Source organism: Rattus rattus, chromosome 3 (genome assembly GCF_011064425.1).
Source record: "Rattus rattus isolate New Zealand chromosome 3, Rrattus_CSIRO_v1, whole genome shotgun sequence".
NCBI classification, from domain to species: Eukaryota; Metazoa; Chordata; class Mammalia; order Rodentia; family Muridae; genus Rattus; species Rattus rattus.
In genome coordinates, this window is record NC_046156.1 from 26003872 (window position 1) to 26025883 (window position 22012).

A 22012-nucleotide genomic window follows, 5' to 3' on the forward strand; every position below is an offset into this window, starting at 1 on the left:
TGTATGTGTGTGCGTGTGTGTGTGTATGTGTGCATGTGTGTGTGTGTGTGTATATGTGTGTGTGCATGTGTGTATGTGTGCATGTGTGTGTATTTGTGTGTCCGTGTGTGTTCAGCCCGCTGCCTCCTGAGTGCAGATCATTGGCATGCACTGCCACAGTTGGTTTGATGAGTTGCTGGAGTTGGAGACGTCATGCGGGCTGGGCGAGCATCTACCAACTGAGCTACATCCCCGGGCCTGAAGGCATCCATTTCATATGTGTCTTTATCAGGGAGGATTGTGTGACGGTCTCTGTTAGCATTGGAATGTGTATTTCTAAGATGGTCCCTACCCCGAACTTCTCTGTAGGCTGAAAATTTACATTTCTATGCTAATCAGCAAGTAGTGGCCTGATTTAGTTCAATTTGATATAGAAAACAACAGTCCCTAATCTTATTCAGTGCTATACAGACATATCACTGGGACTTTTGGTTCATGAAACTATATTTTAGTGGCATTTGACCGTGGTTCCAGAGTCCCCTAACACTGTGGGGCTCGATAGGGAATCTTCTTTTGTCCTATAGAGGATTTGAATATGGAGCCGAGACAGTTAATTCCATATTCTGGTTAGGAAGAGCCCTCGACTCAAGTAATCTGGAGAAAGACCTCAGCTTGACCTGAACAATATGTGTCAGAGAGAGCTTTATCTCTACCTGCCAGTCCTTCTAAAGCATCAAAGGGTTGCTCCGGGTGATGATGGGGCGGGCTTACTTTTCAATCATCCCTCGGTCCAAGAGCGTCTTTCTCTCCTGCTTTGCCCTTCTTAGAAGACTGGTTAACTGACCCCCTCGTCACCTATAGCTGGACACGTGAGCAAAGTGCAGGACTCACAGATGCCTTCTACCTCTTGGAGGCAGCGGCTCATTCGCTCTCTTCCTAGGTGCCCTCTCGTGTTCCATGGCAAACTGTCAGTATGGCTGTGATGTGATCAAAGGCCAAATCCGATGCCAGTGTCCTTCCCCTGGCCTGCAGCTAGCTCTTGATGGGAGGACCTGTGTGGGTGAGTGCACTCAGGAAGCATCTGTCAGGAGACGCTGTGGGGCTGAGCAGATCACCAAGGCTATGCCATTACATGTGTTGTACCACAGGGCATACTTAGTGTTCCCCTAGAGCATTAAGAAGGCAGCTTAGATCGTGGCAGAGTTTGGACTTTCTACGCCTGGCTGAGCTGCAGACTAGCTCTGTAAACTTAGGAAAAGCACTACTCCTCTTGGAGCTTGGGTCCCCCTTTCCTTGCAATGTAAATAATAGCACACAAAACCATTACAGTGGTGAATGAGATCATGTGTTCCGAGTTCAGAAGAGCTCGCCGGAGTCTCCTGCATGGAGCTGTTCACATTAAGACCCATTTGTTAAGTCGTTGCTTTATTCAAGACTCTGCTAAGGGCTGGCTGCATAGCAGTGGGCAAAGCACATGAGGTTTTGGTCCGTAAGAAGTTGACCTCCTAGTGGGGAAGACGGAAAATAAATAATACTCAATAAAATGGCTGGCCTAGCTAAGTGCTAGCAGAAGGTAGGAAGAGAAAGAAAACTAAAAGGCCTGTCTAAGAAAATCATCCTTAGGGAATTCCTAAAGTTAGACTGGGGCTATTAGCTATAGAAAGAACGTGCCAAGGGACGGGAGAGGTAGCTGGCTAAGAGCATGGGCTTCCAGGATTCCCAGCACTGACAAAGCAGCTCATAGCCATCTGCAACTCCAGTTCTAGGGGGATCCAACTGTCTCTGGCCTCCTTAAGCACAAGGCATGCACATGGTGCACACGTCTACATGCAGTCAAAGCAGTCATACAAAGGAAATTTAAAATAAATTTAAAGAGCCTGTGGAGAGGTGAAGTGACTGGAGGAGATAAGATGGGCAGCCCAGTTCGAAGACTTGTTTGAGTCTGAGTTGGGGGATACTGAGTAGGAATGGGACGGTGGACAATGCTAGATGGATTCCAGCAATCTTTCAGAGGTAGAAATAACAGGTTTAGGAGTTGTTGGCAAGAGGCTTAGCACGCATGCTTCCAGTTCAAGCAACTGAGTAGACGGCGTTACATCTACTGCTGTTGGCTGTGAGAACAGACGAGTTCAGCTGAGGAGGATGAGGTGAAAGCTGGAGGTGTGGAATTTTTTGTTTGGGGGACGTTCGGATGTGGAATGTGTTGCAGGAGTAGCGGGGATCCCAGTTTTGATGAGCGCCCATCTTTGCTCTTCCTAAGATGCGATTGACTTGTGTTTTAGATATCGACGAGTGTGCGACTGGAAGAGTCTCCTGCCCCCGGTTTAGGCAGTGCGTCAACACGTTTGGGAGCTACATCTGCAAGTGTCACACTGGTTTCGACCTCATGTACATTGGAGGCAAATATCAATGTCACGGTAATGAAACTGTCCCAGCCCTGTGTACTCTTTCTTCCCGTAGCATTGAGACGTCGTCAGCTGTGGTCATAGCTGGACTGTCAGGGACAGGGGACGGGAGAGGCATTGAAGGAACAATGTCACCTTAACCCACCAGTCATTCTGGAGCCACCGGTACTTGTCCGTTCACCGCCGTTTTCTGGGGACCTCTGTAATGCTGTGTGTTTCGTGCCACCGTTGTGACCCTCTGCTTGTTCTTCCGCCCCTGTCGCAGACATTGACGAGTGCTCCCTTGGACAACACCAGTGCAGCAACTATGCTCGATGCTACAACATACATGGCTCCTACAAGTGCCAATGTAAAGATGGATATGAGGGGGACGGACTGAACTGTGTGTGTGAGTAATGCCCCCTCCCACTAGCATTTCCTCAGGAAATACGGGGTAGCATAAAGGCCATCACCAAGGAAGATGAGGGACACAATTGGTTATTGAAGGCACAGTGTTTCATACCTAACTAGTATTAGCCTGGTCTTCTATAAACAGTAAAATCAGTTATTGGGTAACTTTGAAAAACTTCTTTAAAAAGACTCTAATGCAGTCTGGTTATAAAATCTTTAGAATTTCCCGAGTAAAGTCTAGGAGTTGCTTCCTTTGGTGGTAGTGGTGGTGGGGGGATATGGAGCCCTCCCTGGGAATTAAAGTGTGTTGAATCTGAAGTAAATAACCGTTGTTAGCGTTGTATTGTGATAACTGGACATATTCTATGTGTTTCTCTTTTGCTTTGGTGCCTCTTAACTCTACTACTGAAAGTAATCCCAATGTTTATTTTCTCTACATTTAAAACTGCTTTGCTTTTAAATTTTCCTAAGTTATCTTTGGAGTAGTGGGTTACCAGACAAACATGAAGAGCGCATGCCCTTGAAGATGAAAGTTCGACAAACCGAACGCCATAATTTGCCACACGTTTCATGTAACACTAGATAATTTTTAAAAATTTCCTGAGTAAAATATTTACTGAAAAATCACGGGGCATGAAATCCTGTGGATTGAAGGGTTTGGAGTGTGGTGAAGTCATTCCTACTCTGGAGGCTGTCATTCCAGGCAGATTAAATATTGATTCTCTTTGGTAAAGATTATCAATGGGACATATTCCGCAGATAATTTTTTTTTAACTTCGGAAAAGTGTCATTTTAGAAAGCAAATTTAAATCAGTGATGAAAAGCCAACTATAAGACTGATTTTTTTTTTTTTGCGTAAGTTAATACATCTAAAGTGTAGGTGAGGAAAGCCTCTCCCTCGCTCACAGATCTCTGAGCACTGTTACCTAACACACAGGCAGGAGAGGACACAGCACAGACTCACTTCTCTCAAAAGTGTGATCTCTTTCCATAACTTGGAAAACTACTGATTTCTGTTGCTACTGCTTTATAAATATTGAAACATTTTTGTGTGTCAAATAATACATATTCATTGTAGAAACACCAATTTTTTGCATGTATCCCACACACACACACACACACACACCACACACACACCACACACACCACACACACACACACACCATACACACACACACACACACACCACACACACACACCACACACACACACACACACCACACACACACACACACACACACACACACACACACACACACACACACACACACACACACACACACACACACACACACACCACACACACACACACACACACACACACACACACACACACACACACACACACCACACACACACACACACACACACACACACACACCACACACACACACACACACACACACACACATACACCACACACACACCACACACACACACACACACACCACACACACACACCCACACACACACACACCACACCACACCCACACACACACACACCACACCCACCCACCCACACACACACACACACACACACACACACACACACACACACACACACACATTTGTTATTCAGAAAGTAGTGTGACTTCTCATAGACAAGACTATGGAAAATAGGACTCAATTACCATGAGGTATCTCTGTGCCTGTGTTTTCATCACACTTTCCCGTCGCAGCTCTTAGAGACGTGTTTACATACTAATTTACATTTTTGGATTTTTTTTTTCAGATATCCCGAAAGTCATGATTGAACCTTCAGGTCCGATTCATATGCCAGAGAGAAATGGTTCAATCTTAAAGGGTGATGGAGGATATGCTAATAGGATTCCCGATGCTGGAAGTACTAGGTGGCCCCTGAAGACACCGTATATTCCTCCTCCTGTCATTACCAACAGGCCCACCTCCAAGCCAACAACAAGACCTACACCAAACCCAACACCACAGCCTACTCCACCACCCCCGCCACCCCTCCCAACAGAGCTCAGAACAACCCCACTACCACCAATCCCAGAAAGGCCAGCCACCAGCCCCACCACTGTGGCACCTGCTACACAAGTAGTCACCGTCGACAACAGGATACAGACGGATCCCCAGAAACCCAGAGGAGATGTGTTCAGTAAGCCGCATACATCATTTCCTTTTGAAAGCTCTATTCAGTGTGTTTTATGTGAATGAGTGTTTGCCTACACATGTGTAATGTGCACCCTGCCCATGTTAGGAGCTCGAATAGGTCAGAGGGCTTTGGATTTCCCGGAACTGGAACTGCAGTTGGTGGTGTCTTTTTCGTAGACCCTTTAGGATGACCTTCAACCCTAGGCAATCTTTTTTAGTAAAACCAACTATTAAAAAGAGTTAGGTGTTTGAGGCTCATTCATGGTGACTGGCGTGTGGTGGTAGAAAGCCATGTGAAGAGTTAGTATGACCGGGCAAGTCGGAAGGACTGTGTGTAGACAGGAAGGACTCTTACAAACATCAGGTATCGAGCACAGATCGCTCCAACGTGGGGGATTCTCAATGTTCAACTGTGGGAAACTTACTACGTCTAATGGTGTTTAACTTTTAACCTAACTGTCCGTCCATTCGGGGAAAATTGTTTGAGCATCTTTTGGGGGGTGATAGGCTGTGTTAGATATTGGGCTTGCAAAGGTTGGGGTACTATGTCAGTGAACGGGATTTCTGTAGACTGTTAAAGGAGTGGCATGCAGGGGTCAGGTTTGTGATATGAGACTTTTATGGTTTCCTGAGTGAAACTGGACAGGGAACGAGGGAGGAGAGGCTAAAGGAGGCAGAACAAAGAGGGCACTGGAGCAGGAAGCAGTATAGACTGCCAACTGGAGGGTTACATCAAGGGGATGGGGCCGAGCGTCTCCCCTCATACTGGCTGTTAGCTGGTGTAGCATGGAGATGGGTCACATTTAAGACTCCTTGCCCTTCACAGGTACTGAGCAGAGGGTAGAACCCTCAATGGGGGCCAGCAAGTGTGAAAGAAAAGATTGCTCTCTCATCCCAGACTAAGATCGGCATATTCCTACCATCTACTCTGTGTCTGTTTGTGTCCCTTGCCATGTTTCCATTCACTTATGATTAGCTTACCATGTCGTAAGGTGTACCTCCCCCTTTACCTTTCTTTCCTCATTACCAATTTGCTCTTTGCTTTTTCCCCGTGATGGGGAAATTTTATTAAATTAAACGACCCTGTATATATTTTTTGACATAAATAGAATGCTTATAATTGTTTCGTGTGTGTGTGTGTGTGTGTGTGTGTGTGTGTGTGTGTGTGTGTATACATGTGTGTGCAGGTATACATCCACTTGAGTGTGTGTGCACATGGAAACCATGGGACAACTTTGAGTGTTATTTCTTAAGTTCAGTCAACCACTTTTGTCTTTTGAGACAGTGTCTCTCATTGGTCTGGAATTGACCAGTAGGCTAGGCTGGCTGGCTATCAGCGTACATGAGTCTATCTTGTCTGACTCTCCAGTGTGGTGGTTACACGTGTACATCACCAGGCCTACCCCTGTACTTTTAACCTGATTTCCAGGTTCAACTTGAGCACTGTACTGACTGAACCATCTCCCCAGTTCCCTGTGACAGTTGTTATTCTTCACAAGACAGGACGTAAGCTGTTTTTGCCTACTTAAGATTATCTGGGTTTTTTGTTGTTGTTGATTTTGGCTGTTGTCCACTTAAAGGGAGATTGAAATTCGTTCTATTGTGGTCATACATGTTTTAAGAAATCTTCGTAAGTTTTAGGAGAACTAGATGGTAGCTCTCAAAATACACATTTCATAAGTGCATATCTCTTTTTAAAATTGATTTTATGATTTTTCTCTCTGTGTTCTCTCTCTCCTCCCTTTGAACTTCCCTATTTCTTAGCGATCATTGTTTTACTCATAATGTGGTTTTACTCATGTCTCAGTCAAGTATGATATGTGCTTTATTTTGCTCACTTTATTGGCCATGAAAAGTTGGCAACATAAATACGCACACTAATAGAGAGGGTGTCTTTCTGGTTATTCTTTTTAGTAGTTTTTCTTTTTAAAGAGTTCTTCTGAATGCTCTTAGTCTCCACATAGAGATACACATACAGGAATTAAAAATAGTTCTGAAGTTCACCCGTAGGACCCAATGGTGTAAGACTCAGGGGTGTGGGGGAGGGGCTTAGCTCCAGTGAGTGTCCAGAGCACTGGCTGCGATGGTGGATCCTAAGGACATGCCCTGGGAGAGCACCTTGGTCCTGTGCCAAGGCTGTCACATACCACACAGGGCCTTGCAGGAACAAGTTCACTCCCCCTTCATCTCCAGCAATCTCTTCAGTTTGGTTCATGCACGGGAGAGGATTCTGGAGACGCCTTAACTTGGTTTCTTGTGGTTATTACATATATTCTTAAAATGTGAAAAAGCAACCAAGCTTTTTATTCAGAAAAAAGAAACAAATTATCTATTCACTGTGAAAATAAAAAAGAAATGTTAGCACATTTTTAGCTCAACTAATTTTTTTTTAATTTAAAAAGAAGACTATCACTGTAAGACATCACTGTTTCTTGGCCACAAACTTGTGCCCTCTAGACCAAGTCTTCTTTCTCCCGGTTTATAGATCCAAAATCTATCATATATCCATAATCTAGATAATTTATGAAATGAAGTACTTTCCAGAGTTTTAGAAACATAATCAGGTGCTGGTGTTGTATGTTACACAATGAAGGGTTCTGTCCATGGTAAAATGTATTGATGTTAACAGGAAAGTTTTTGTGTTAACATCATTTAGATGTTATCCATTTCGAACAGTTATCTCAAAGCATGTGTCTGTTTCCTAGCTCTCCAAGTTTGTTAAAAGGAAATTTACTTTATAATTTTATCATATAAAGTTTGTCTGCTTAAAAAGTCATAATTATTTTGAATGGAAAAAAGGCTTATGAAACAACATGGGTGTGCAAAGAGTCCGTCAACACCAACATTTGTTCCTTTGCTATCGCTACAGGGGAAAAGGATACAGGATTACAAACATTTGTTTTAAACTTCAAATAAGTGGTTCTTGTGATAATCGCTGGAGTCTCTGGGAATTTTAGTTAGGGGCCTAGAAACAGTACTAAAGTAACGTTACTTAGGTATCCAAGAGTCTTATTCTTATATCTCAGCTTTATGGGGATGCTCCAGTCACCCCCGTTATCTCCAGTGTTCCTTCTCATAGCCCAGCTCATAGCTGAGACATCCTTATATCTAACCTAAATTTATGAAATAATAATATTTTTGTAGACTCAGAGGTAATGGCACTAGGCTTTTAAGATTTACTTCCCAAGTCCTTCAAGACATACTTCAGAAAACGAATCACCTCTTTCTAAGTAGTTTGAACTTTGTTTCTTTTTTTTTTTTATCTTTATTAACTTGAGTATTTCTTATTTACATTTCCATTGTTATTCCCTTTCCTGGTTTCCGGGCCAACATCCCCCTAACCCCTCCCCCTCCCCTTCTATATGGGTGTTCCCCTCCCCATCCTCCCCCCATTACCACCCTCCCCCAACAATCATGTTCACTGGGGGTCCAGTCTTGGCAGGGCCAAGGGCTCCCCCTTCCACTGGTGCTCTTACTAGGCTATTCTCTGCTACCTATGAGGTTGGAGCCCAGGGTCAGTCCATGTATAGTCTTTGGGTAGTGGCTTAGTCCCTGGAAGCTCTGGTTGGTTGGCATTGTTGTTCATATGGGGTCTCGAGCCCTTCAAGCTCTTCCAGTTCTTTCTCTGATTCCTTCAACGGGGGTCCCGCTTTCAGTTCAGTGGTTTGCTGCTGGCATTCGCCATGTATTTGCTGTATTCTGGCTGTGTCTCTCAGGAGAGATACATCCGGTGCCTGTCAGCTTGCACTTCTTTGCTTCATCCATCTTATCTAGTTTGGTGGCTGTATATGTGTGGGCCACATGTGGGGCAGGCTCTGAATGGGCGTTCCTTCTGCCTTTGTTCTAAACTTTGCCTCCTTATTCCCTGCTAAGGGTATTCTTGTTCTCCTTTTAAAGAAGGAGTGAAGCATTCACATTTTGGTCATCCGTCTTGAGTTTCATGTGTTCTGTGCATCTATCTTATTGCAGCTGTATTCTACTTCTTGGTTCTGCCTTCCAAATGACCTGTTATTTCAGATCACAGATTTACTTTTACCTCAACTAGGGCAGCATAGCCACTGGCAATAAACATGCTCTAGAAAATTCTACATCCAGTGTGCTTTTAAATCTTCAGCCTGATGCTGAGACTCAGTATAAATTGCAGAAAAAGAATACGAAGGCAGGCTGAGGCCCTTGGAGTGGATTCCCTCCAGGACTCTTTTTACAATACACTGAAGCAGGAAGCCTGGTTTTGCTTCATCTCTCTGGTATTTTACAGGTTTGCAGCGTTGCTCAAATGCTCTGTGTACTGCCTCCACAGGTGAAAGCCAGGCCTTCTTTTGCCACCGAGTGGGTTTAAGGTCAGACGGAATTCAAGTAAGAAGTGTATGAACAATGACCTCTTACTGTACTAATTTACTTTAACCATGGTGGGGAGAAGAACTGTATTAAAAAGTCAACTTTCATGTAGGATATGAAATATTAAGCACCTGTTTCAGAATAAGAATAGGCTAGGGCAGTGGTTCTCAACCTTCCTAATGCTATGACCCTTTGATACAGTTCCTTAGGTTGTGATGACCCCAACCCTAGTTTTGCCACTGTTAAGAATCCTAATGCTAATATTTTTGGCTGATGTGGTTGGTAAAGGGGTTGCGACCCACAGGCTGAGGGTCGAAAACCTAAGGGATCCTAAAGATTTCTTGTTAATAGAACTAGAAAGCTAAGCAGATGTGTTTCCAGACCTAATCGCAAACTAGCTAATAGGCTGGTTTGAACTGCACTAATGTCCCTGACAAAGCATGACGTTGTTCTTCCATCACTGGGACAAGCAGTGTTTCTCTAAGTGTATTTCATGGGCCATTAGCTACCTGAAATGCTGTGCAAGTTCCGAGGTCAAATGCATTAAGAAACACCACGTTTAGCTACACTAACTAAGTGTGTTAGCTGTCAGGTTCCTCAAAACTGTAATGAGCTAATATCACTGTAAGTCTCTAGGAGAAGCCTCCTTATAGGGCGTTAACATCTTCAGATAGATTTAACTATGGGATTATTCAACTCCTTGGATTAGAATTCTCTGCAACCAGTTGTCTGCTCCTGTCTTGGCTGAACTAGGCAGGCTTTAGAGCACTCACCACAGTAACCAAGAGTCCTGACTAAGCAGCTTGCGTTGAAGGCCACGCCGAGACTAACGAGGGTGGAGAGAGTCATGTACCGAGCAGACAAGAGCAGAAAAACAGATTTGAATGGTAGTGTGCCTCTCTGAACTCAGGGGATCACTAGGAAACTGGGACTAAACACAAAAGCAAGACCCTTCTGTCCACAGAGGTAGAGCTGTGCAAGAACAAAGATGATAAAGGTCTTAGCAGAAGAAGTTGCAGGAGAATGCATCCTGATGCAATAGCAAAGCAAATGAAAGAAAGACACATGCATTTTAAAAGTTACTTGGAAAAGGATCCATGTTTTAGATATGCTAACTAAAAAAAGTAAATATATACCATTTTACCCGAATTGGATATAAAATGCATGGCTCCATATGTATATGATGGTCTGGAAGAAAGACATTCCAACGTAATAACCATGGATATATGATATTTCTGGTGCTTTGAGTGATTTTCATTGCCTTCTTGTTACCCCCATGCAGTGATTTTTAAGCTCTCCATTGTCATCATTAAGGACAACCGTGATTTACGGTAACAATGACTCTTTAGGAGAGGGTAGTGGTAATATACTCCCACTCTCCCCAAGGAAGCATGAGGAATGGGGTTGTAGTTTTTAAGAAAGTACCCCAGGGGATTCTGGTTCCTAATCGTGCCAGTTTCATTTGAAACATCTCTAGTTTTCCAAAATCTATTATGGGTTTTATTAACCTCAAACTCCTCAAAGATGTCTTTAGAATAGAATGCGACATAACTGGCCAATTTCAGCCAAAAGACTCAGATTACTAAAAGGAATATAGTATCACTTGGGCCAGCGGACATATTTTTCCCCCAAAAAAGTGTTTTCAGCATTCAAGTTGAACTGGAATAAACTAAGATACTTACTTAAGGCTTCTCTGGAGACTATACACTCATGCACACTGTCTCGGGTCTTCAGTGTATGTACAGATTATATGCGAGTCTTAGTGAAATGAAGACGCTAATTCAATGGGGCTACGATAGGACCTCAGACTGCATTTCTCCCACACTTACAGGTATGCTGTTGGTACATTTGCAGGCCAGACTGTGTGGCAGGGCTCTCTAAGCCCCAGTGGCAACCCCTTCCCACCTCGTCTTGCCTAAACAGAATTAGCCAGCTGTAGGATGTTCAAAATACAATAATTGCAAAGTAGGCATATACCATCCATTATAAAACACAGGGAAAGTTGTTATAGACTCAAAATTATAGAATATAATGTAATTAACCTCTGCCGAATTCTCTCATAAGTGGCCATGTCCGTGAACCATTGTTGTTGCTGGTGCTGTTGTAGAACAGACAAACGGGTTGAACACCCAAGTAGCAAATGGAAAGTAGAAAATCGCTTCCTTCTGACTGCTGTGCTGTGCCATGCTGTCTTTGGGGTTTTCATTTTGTCTTGTTTTTTTTTCTATTATTTTTTTCTTCTACAGATATTATAGTCTGTAGATCCTAGCATTTTTAGCCATGGACCTATTTTAGTCTCTCTTCTCATCTGTCTGTTCATTGTGTAAATGATTGTTTCGGCAGAGGGGTGAGAAGGTCCTCAGATTGCCAGACCTGCAGAGACCCCAGAACGACGCTAATGTCTCTCCAAGATGAAATCTGCCAGTTCTTTAGAGAAGCGAGTTGCCATTGCTCACAGGTCAGGGTCTGGTGCTGTGGATTCTGAGAGTTTTCAAGATTTTTTGATTTGTATTTTAATAGGATCCTGTGGTGACTGGTTAAAAAAAATGGCTTTTTTCAGAAAGTACAAATTGAGTTCTTAGTGAACGATGAGATCAGAAGTTTTTAAAGCTCTGTGCACATTTGCTTCTAGAGTTATAATTAAAAGGACTGTGTTTGGGGGCAAGTTGCTGAATTCTTCTGTTTCTGCATCTGAGTATTGAAGTAGCTGTAGTATGCACTTCTCCGGGCAGCTTTGTGAGTTAGATTCCAAGGTCCATGCAAAACACATGTCCCAGTGATTGTCACATAAGAACATTAGCTGTTTCTATGCCCGCTGATACTGGATTCATTTGTATAGTAATAACAGCCTTCTCTAATAATTCATAAGAGAAGCCATGCATTTTAGTGAGGACTAATTTTTTGATGCTTTTTTTTTTTTTTTGGTTCACTACAGTTTTAATGCTATTTTGGACTAACTAAAGCTATCTTTTCCAAACGAATTGACTTGATTTACAAGTGTGAGCTGAGAAAATGAAATTAGAAGCTAGCTACTTTGCACGTACTTGGTCTATACCAAGTAACCAGAACTTAGTGTATAGATTGGGTATTCATAGCACATGCAAGGTTAAACAGCTGTTAAAATAGAGACCACACCCCCGGCTTCTTCACTGTGGATATAGTGACAGTTGTCCCCCAAGAGATGAATCTATCCAGCTGGCTTAAGTGAAAGTTTTGATGAGGCAGGAGACGCAGAAGCTCCCCTCTCCTTAAGCCACACCCGTATTGTACAGTAGGCGGGCTCCATGCTTACATGTGCTATGCTCAGTTCCAGGAGCCCTATTGGGCCTTTTCTCAACACCTGTGTGGTGTGCATGCTGACCTCGGGGAGCCGAGCCTTTATGGTTTGCTTTGGCTTTGAAGAGGGCAGGAGGATCCAGCCTGTGGGATAGTCTCTTAATTCTTATAGCCATCCTTAGTGGAGAACCAAGATTTAGAGTCTCAGTCTTCTTAGGAGTTCCCTGGGTAGTGCCTTTGAGTTACTCTGAAATATCTAAAAGGCACACCCAACCTTTCACCAGGGAGGTAAGTTTTGCCAGTTCTGTTCATTGCTCTCAGCCTGTCTTCTGACCTGCAGGTCCTCCCTGTGAGATAAAGTGCCGGCAAGCACGATTATTTCTGTAGGGGCTCGGCAACCATTATTTGCCTAAGACATTTCTTAGATGAGAATAAGGAGATCGAAAACTCATTTCTGATCTTTTTATGTTCTTCTCTCTGCTGAGTATGTTCTACACTGGGAGCAGGAGCAGGAGAGAGAGGAAGGAATACTACCCCATAAAGCCTTCACCATTTATTTCCATCCTCTACCCTGTTGGCTTTGAAAATATCTAGGTGGGCTCCTCCCCGACCTAAAAGATGTTAGAATAGGATTGAATAACATCCAAACCTCTCTTTTGTGCAGCAAACCTCTACGCTCAGAAAGAATTCAAGGCAGGGTTATCTGTTATCTTTAGTCCAACAACAAATGCCAGAATTGGCCTGGGCAGTGTCATACAGACCACCTTCAACAGAACCTGAGAATGAAAACCTGCCCTTGAGGAATAATGCTTACAGGTTTGTGAGCAGCTTGGCCCTGGGAGGTACGAGCTGTTATGTTTACATTTTCTTCTCCGCGTTGACTCTTAAGGTTTTACCGGGTAAAAACTGCAGCTGACTGCTTGCGAAACCTTCTTTATCAATGTAGACTGTATGTGGGTATGATCACGACGGCCCTGGAGAGACCATGCATAGTAGAATTTACCAGGACAGCAGTTTTTGTGAGGATGGCTTCTTTTCATAGCTGCTTTCCCCAGGGGCACTGGGACTCTGCAGCCATTGTGAGACAGTCCTGTGTCCTTAGCCCGCTGCGATCATACTGACATCCCTCAGTCTTCAGCTTTGGGCTTAGTCCCCTCTATATCCCATAGTTGTTATCATTTGGGATTAGTACTGTCTGTATCCCACAGTCTCCATACATGGGGACAGTACCTTCTTTCTTTTAGTTATACAGAAACAACAAACCAGATCCATCCATCTGTCTGTCTATCTGTCTGTCTACCTATCTATCAACAATAAGCAAGGCTGCTCTATTTATCTATCATCCATCCATCTTTCTTTCTTTCCTTCCTTCCATCCATTCACCCATCCACCCATCCATCCATTTTGAGACCGGGCCTCACTATGTAACTGGGTATCCTGTAACTCCCTATATAGGCCACACTGGCCTTGAACTTATACAGATCTGCTCACCTCCACCTTCCAAGTGTTGGGATTAAAGCCATCTACCACCCCACCACAAGAATGTTTTTATTGGTGCAGTATTGAATAATGTCAGAAAAACTTCTGGAGAGTGCTTTATGCACCTGGACATTCTTTATAGTAAGTCATAGACGCTTTCCGCTCGCACTGTCTCCAGGCTGCAGCAGAATGATAATTTTACCAGGCAGCCCTTCCCCAGCCACCGCTGTAAAACCAAGATGAAATCCAACGTTTCAGCAAGGCTTTAAACAGTCCTTGTGCGGCTGCCGTTCATTTGAGATTTTCTTCCTGTGCTCCGCCCCTCCTCCCAGCTCTTCAGCTGACCGGGGGTCCCGCCCTTTATACTCCAGGGCCTTCAATCATCAAACTCTTCCTTCAGATCTTAGCACAAACATCACTTCTCAGAGAGTTTCAGCATCTCCCCTTCCCGGGTGAGCTTTGCCAGACTTTACCTGTCATACCCGCACCTAGGCACCATCCTTCCCTCTTCCATTAAACCCCCCATTATGTCATCCTCACCTCAGGAATGCAGGTCGGATGAAGGTAGGAGTAGAATACGTCCGTTGCTTTAAGATGCTTAGCCCAGTGCCCTGCACCTCATGGACACTGCATTTTGATGGATCACCCAGTGAGTGGGGGACTTTGAGGGGAAGAAAATGGATACACGGGAACATTGTTAACACCTTTTATTCTTTTTCATCTTTATATCATACCCTTCTGGGTCTAAGACAGTATCAGATTTGATTCTGCTGGTTGTATATCTAAGGCGAGTACTAGCCAAAATGCCAAGCCAGGAAGAGTCATGAGAAACTGTATCTATCATTGCTCGCCTGTTCTCAGATGTTTCATTGGTATTTTCTATACCCATTAAAGTTGCTCCCTTGAATCAAAGAAAGCATTTGGATTTCACAGACACTTCAGTGTTATAACCTAGCTTACATCGGACAGCAACACTCCTCAGCGTCCTTTGATCAAGATACAAACATCAAATACGTTGTTGATGTGCGTCAATGTCCTTACGAACGCCTCCTTTTTCGGATCTTTTAGGGTTCGTTCATATTGAAACCTTTTCTTTTTAACGACCTCAAAATAGAAAGTTATAAAAGACTAAATGAACCAGCAAATATAAAGAATCACTTAACTTTCAACGTTCAGACTACCACATTATTAACGTATTCCTGATGACCCTATTTTCTAGTCTTTAACAAAAACGTTTTTAATACGGTGTTGAGACACTACTCAAGTTTCTATGCTAATTTCAGATGATGCTTTCATATGCCATGCTAGGCAGGGTGCTGTACCCTCTGTTGACACTTCAACGTGACGTTCCTAGTGAGTCACACTGATGTGGTGAGGAAAATACGGCGCACAACGCTCGCTGTAAGCATAGACGGGCGCTGAGCACATTGGGCAGGCAAATCCTCTGGAATGGGTATCCGTGATCATCACCGTTAATTAAATAATTGTTGGAAGGGTCTGAAGTCTTACAGAGCCACCTGAGGCTTTGCTAGTGCCCTTTTGCAAACGCTTCATCTTGTCCCTCTCTTGTTATCCACGTCCTGTGGCCTCTCTCCACCACTCTGTGCCCAAAGCATCATCTTCATCACCCTGGCTTTGTTGTTTTTGTTTCCCTTTCAGTTTGCACAGTTCTGTCAGGAGAAAACCTGATTGTCCTTGATAAAACAGCCTCACGGGTCAGAGCACCGGGACACAGCACGAGACAAACAAATGCCATTGGACAGGCCTTCAGGGGTGGCGTGGGGGCGCTGTCATAATATGCCCTCAGACTCTACACCGCAGGGGCTGAGCTTTTCCATTTATGTAACTGGAAAGGAGAACAGACAATTGTGTCCTAATGTTTTTTTATAACTTCCGCCGTCATGAGAAGTGAAGCACATTTACCTAAAATGCTGTGGCTAGTAAGGAAGGTGTTCCCGAAGAAAGGAAAGCTGTGTGTGTGTGTGTGTGTGTGTGTGTGTGTGGTGTGAAATAGGAAGTCACTCCCATTTTGACTTTTGAAACAAAAGTGGGGGGGGGGGACAGTCCAGATGTAGTGAGCTAAAAACAGTTGCAAATAGTACAAACCGTCAGTTTTAAAAGTGCTGGCTAACAATAATGACGTAACTGCAGGGGAAAAAAACCTACTTGAATGTCATCCGTTTTATGGTAGTCTGTGTCTTTTATTCCTTGTCTTATAAAAATAAAGTATTAATTAAATTTCTAGCAAAGAGAGGGGAGTAAGGACTCCCTGGCCTCTGGGCAAGAATTCTCCTCCTGATCACAGCTTTCCCAAGGCGTTCTCTGTTTTCTGACCCAGCTGTTCTTCATGGCATCTTCTGGCATGCTTTTCTTTCCTGCTCCCTTTCAAAGCTTTTGATGCTCATTCATCTCCAGTGTCTGCCATTAGAATTCCAGCTCCATAGGACCCGGGTCCTTGTGGGTCTCATTCACTCTCCTCGCTGTCTGGTCGGTGCCCATCGTGGGGCTTGGCGTTGGGTTAGAATCAAATATACATTGAATCAATGCATAAGCAAGGGTTTAAATGTGTCAGTCCTTTTGAAGTGCATTCTTAAGCCGTAACGCACGGGTGACAGTTAGTGAAGGGAGCTGACAGAGAACATGGGTTTCTGACAGGTTCTTTGCAGTTCCTCAGTGATCACCAGGTCGAGTCCTGGAAATGCCAATGTGAATTGGATGTGATTGATGCCATTGAGGACCTCACTCAGGGACTAGCAGAGAGATGTGTGTGTGTGTGTGTGTGTGTGTGTGTGTGTGTGTGTGTGTGTGTGTGTGTCTGCAGCTCCTTACAATGCACAGAATGGAAATATGCAAACGGGACTATTGGTGATCTGGTGATCGGTGGAGAAGAATTTAATTCTGCCAAGGGTAGGAAGTTTGCAGCTTTCTCTGAGATTTATGCTGGGCCTGGAAGGAAAGGGGATGCTCCTTCAGGTTAATTAGCAGGAAAAAGAGAACCAGTGTCAGGGGTGCGGAAATGAACGGCATGCTTGGAAGGGTTGTATATTTTGTTGGGTGGAGGATTAGTGCTCACCAGGAAAGCTCCTGTATGTGATCTTACAGGAGTTGGGGAATCTGCTGAGATCAGGAAGGCTGTGGAAATAGGTGTGGACTAGTGTACACTGATGTACAGAGTTCCTTTGAGGGAAGTAGGTGCTTTGAGAAAACACCAAACTATCCACTAATGCCTCTTTCACAGAGATGAACTTCACAATTTTTGCTAAAACGTAGAAGTTGTTTCATATCATTTTTTCTGAATGAATACTTGTTCTCCCCTCCCCCATGTCTCTCCATGTGTGTTATATGTATGTGTCCATGTGTGTGCATACACGTGAGTATATGTGTATAGAAAACAGAGGTCAACATGGGTGTCTTTTTGTTACTGTCCCCTTCCTTTTTGTTTATTCATTCAGTTATATTTTTTGAGGGTCGAGGATAATTTTATCAGTGGCTGAGAGAGAAACAAGGCAGGCAAGCTGTATGTTTCCACGGCCACTGGGAGGAGAGAGTTGAGAAGATGGAGCCATGCCTTTTACGTCTGGCATGGAGGTAGAGCTGAGCGAAGGCGAAGCTGCATCTTTGAGTTTAAACTCAGCAACATCAGCCACACCAGCAATGAGGACAAACGGGCGGCTTCAGTAGTAAAGATTTGCGAGCAGGTGCCTTCCCCTTGTTCTTTGAGATAAAACCAAACCAGAAGTTCTCACTGGCCAGGCAGATTGGTCAAATAATTTCAGGGATCCTCCTGTCTCGGCCCCACAGCACTGAAGTTATGGGTGTGTTCCCCTGTCACGGCTTTTTACATGGGGGCCAGGGAATCAAACTCAGAACTCAAACATAACAGGTGCTCTACCAAACGAGCGGTCGCCCTGGCCCATTGACTGGCCCTTGCTTAGAATTTTAAACCTTTTGCAAATTATGTCTTGTTTCATTTATATCCAGGTAAATGTTAGGGAATAAATCTGTGCACAGCAAGTTGTATCGCTCTTCATATAAAATGAGATGAAATGTGTAGGCTTTCTCCTTGCTCCTGCTAAAGATGTGGTGTCGTTGCAAGGTCTATTTACAAAAGCCCAGCCAACCTTCGCCTTCTCCCTTGCAGTTCCGAGGCAGCCTTCGAATGACCTGTTTGAAATATTTGAAATCGAAAGAGGAGTCAGCGCTGATGAGGAAGCGAAGGACGACCCAGGTAGACGCCGCTGCATTCCAGTCCCAAGAAAAGAACTTTCGATTTGTTTGTTTCCGCTGGGATGCAAAATAATGGGTTTCCTCAGTCTGAGGAAGTACCGTGTCGGTCACCAGGCACATCTAGGGAAGTTGGGCGAATCTTCTCTTCTGTGGTATTTAACAACTCGGTTGGTTAAATCACTCAAGCAAAAATAATTATGAGTCATCGTTCTCTTTTAAAATCACACTCAAGCGCAGTTTGAGTTGTGAGACGGAAGTTGTATTTTCACAGTGACAGCCCCACGGGGTCATGAGTTGGGAGCACTCTTGGTTCTGTTTTCTCAGCTGAGCATCTATTCCAGTTGTGCCGGCAAAAGATTTGCTGTCAAAAAGAGGCACATCGTTTCCTTTTGAGCTCCGGGCAAGGCGTTCTGTTGGGATGTTAAGTTTGGATGGGAGAAAACTCCTGCTGTACGGATACCTGCTGTCTGCCGTTGCCGGCTGTGGTTTGTCATTTTGTTGAGTTTGTCATTTCGTCTCTCTGTCACCTCCTTGCAGGCATTCTCATACACAGCTGTAATTTTGACCACGGACTTTGTGGATGGATCAGAGAAAAGGATAGCGACTTGCACTGGGAGCCAACCAGGGACCCAGCAGGTAAAACCACATAACGTAACACCTCTAGGCTCTGTTTGATCCTTCTGACCACTAAAGAATTGTCCCTATTACTTACCCATCTTCTTTAAGAGAGGAGATCTGTTAACTGTCCAGTAGACTCATAGCATGGGACGCCGGTAGTTAATCAGGAAGCCAAATGGTTTGCCTCAAAAAAGCCTGGTAAATAGCATTTAGACTTGTCCTAGCATCAGGATTTTCAAAATATTTGGCCACACCCATTTCCTCTGTGCAAAATCAGTAACACAGTGGCCTGTCCCCCAGGCCAACAGTTCCCACCGTGTATTTTGGTCAGTTACGCCCCTTGGTTTGTTAATGAAGATTTGAGCTATGGATGATGGAGAAATTGAAACTGAAGTGTGAAAATTACACAGCGCAGTGGCCCTCTGGAAACAACTTGCTCTAAGTCAGATCCTAGGGGGAAGAGTCCAGGCTGCCATGCTGCTCCTGAGAGAAGCTTATTACAAAGCTGAGTTTAGATGTGGGCTCTTGGGAAGGCAGTGGACCTGGAAACTGTTCAGTGCTCACTAATGTAAGCACTTAGCGTTTATTCAGTATTTTGCTTTGTTTCAAGAAGGAGGGCACCACACTGGACTCTTCCTTCCCTCTGTAATTACATGGTTTTTGTGAGTGAAGCCAACTTAATGGAAGGGTGAGAATCTAGGTTCTTCTTTCCTTTGGCTCTAACGTCTGAGACTAAGGCACACACGGTATGAAGGGAAAGTGCCATTTTATGTGCATCTAAAGCCTAGTTTTCACATGCCATAGTGTCTTCAGAACACAACACAGAAAAGCTAGTTTGTGAGCACTTAGGATCTAATCTAACAGTGGTGCGGGAGAGTGGGGCTTTGTGGCACGCAGGTCTGAGGGATGGCAGTTGGTTCCCCCAAGGATCCCAATAGTGCTTAGAGTGTCCTTCTGCTTCAAATAATTAGTTCAAACTACTTTCACTAGAGCTTCTAAAATTGAATGAAATATAATTGAAAAATATTGAATTAAAATCAAAAGATATTTAAGAATAAATATTTGAGGTAAACTGTTAAGATGTGAGTGCCCAATAAATTGACATAGTTTTTAAGATTTGTTGTTGTAACTTGGTAGCAGGAGTGCATGCCTTTAATCCCAGCACTTGGCCGGCAGAAGCAGGTGGATCTCTGAATTTAAGTCCAGCCTGGTCTACAGAGAGTGAGGTTCAGAATAGCCAAGGCCACACAGAGGAATTTGTTTCAAAACACACACACACACACACACACACACACACACACACACACACACACACACACGAGATCTGTTTTCATTATAAAAAGTGATATATTACCACATATAATTTAATTGCACTCATCTCTATGTCTCGAGTTACTCATAGGGTAAACTCCAAGCATAATGTCACTGTCACAAGTGTCTATAAATAAAGACTCAACAGAGGTTAATGCCTGCTATGCCTGCTATGCCTGCAGACTCTTCACCTTACTAATTTTATTTAATCCTCGTCTCCATCCAGTGAATCAGGTCATACTGTCTCTATCTCACAAGAGAGGCATGGATTCCCTGAGGCAAATGTTAAGCCTCCTCAGGCCACAAAGCTAAAGAAATGTATTAGATGCAGACTCAGTTCAGTGCCTGGAGCAGCAGCACCCGAGAGCCAGTTCCCGATGCAGTCAGTGCATCAGGCCTCTAAGGGGGACTGGGTCGGACCGCCGACTTGTAGTGATGCGCAACAGAAAGATCGTCTGCAGGCTTGGGTGAGGAGCTCGTCAGTAATGTTCACTGCCATAGTGAGTAACTTGTTTGAGTAAGGCACATCATGAAGGGTAAGGTACAAGCATGAAGGTGCATGCATTCACACTAAGTTTAAAAGAATCCATTGGTTTTGTAGAAACGGGCTGTTTGTAACAGTCCTCATAAAGCAAACTAAACTGACTCTCAGAACACTTTTTTAGGACCATGTACTACTTTTCAGCGCCTTTCGCTGTTACCATACTCGCAGGCATTTCAGGTTGTGGGTCAGCTTGTCCTCTCCTAGGAGACAGACGGGAAGTTGAACAATAGGGGAGAAGATCTTAAGTGGTCATCGGACTATGTTAGAGCAGAGCGAATGGAAAGACCATGGCAACAGCTTAGCTGGGCTAACACCTGAGCACAAGTCTGCCTCCTAGAGGCTGTTTTCCTAGTTTTTATAAAACAAAAAACCGACTCAAGAGTGGAGAGAAAGCCATTGTGTGTGATAACAGAACCACCATCATCTAAGAAGTTAGGTTAATGGGCTACACCCAGGGATAAACTCTGATGGTAAGCATGACTCAAGCTCTAGAAATCAACCACAACTGTGGAAAGCCCTAAATGTGAAGGTCATAAGAGTTTAGGACATAAGGAAGGCAGGGGCGGATCCCATGACGGTTGTTTGAAAACTATGCCTATAGGTGTGGTCCTCTTCCACAGTGTTAAATATGCTATGGTGAAATGATTGGTCCACTTCTGGGGAGCCTTTCTCATCTGAGACTTAGTTGCACACCATTCAGGAAAAAATGATCTGGATGGCAAGGTGCATCTTCCTTTACTTGTGAAAAGTGGGTGAAGGCCAGAATGTTTAACCTGGAGAGGAAGCAATCGAGCGCACTGTTTTGAAACATTTGACCCAAGGTCGACCAGTTGTTTTTTTGTGATTCAAACGGGTGTAAGAAATAGGACCTGTGCCAGAAAGCAAAGTAGATGGATTTAAACTCTCAAAAAAGAACTTTCAGTAGAGCTACTAGAAAGAAAGGCTGGAGAGATCTGGTGGGGTGGCCTCTGCTAAGATGTGGTTAAAGGACTAAAGTGTCACGTGAGATGAGATGACCTCTTAATCTGGCTGTGAGGGTCTGTGGTCCTGCAGAAAATGTGCCGTGTAACCCTGAGGGAGTTGGCAAACAAGTTTTTAGATTGGAGAAAAGGGTGGAAAGACCAAAAGGTGGCGGAGAGCCGGGGGATGGAGCAGGCGAGCAGCTCACGTCAGTATGCCCTTCGGAAATGGTCCTCAGAGTATGCTGGGGAATTCCGACCATACACCTCTGACCGATGGCATGTGGACGTCCCCTCTCCCCCCGGCAATTAGTCACCCAGGCAACAAAATTAAAGAAAATGTAAACCCAAGTCAGCACGGCTGTGTGGAG

At 44.1% G+C, this 22012-nt stretch overlaps 1 protein-coding gene across 4 annotated transcripts in view; it reads left to right on the top strand.

Moving 5' to 3' along the window:
- The window catches only part of Npnt (nephronectin), a 71433-nt gene that overhangs the window by 43303 nt on the left and 6118 nt on the right, over positions 1 to 22012 (top strand). For all 4 annotated transcript variants that reach the window (XM_032897302.1, XM_032897299.1, XM_032897300.1 and 1 more), the window contains 6 exons: positions 920 to 1039; positions 2262 to 2396; positions 2650 to 2772; positions 4507 to 4893; positions 18124 to 18210; positions 18747 to 18845. In XM_032897302.1, the coding sequence (XP_032753193.1) occupies positions 920 to 1039; positions 2262 to 2396; positions 2650 to 2772; positions 4507 to 4893; positions 18124 to 18210; positions 18747 to 18845 (951 nt within the window). The remainder of the gene's footprint in view (positions 1 to 919; positions 1040 to 2261; positions 2397 to 2649; positions 2773 to 4506; positions 4894 to 18123; positions 18211 to 18746; positions 18846 to 22012) is intronic.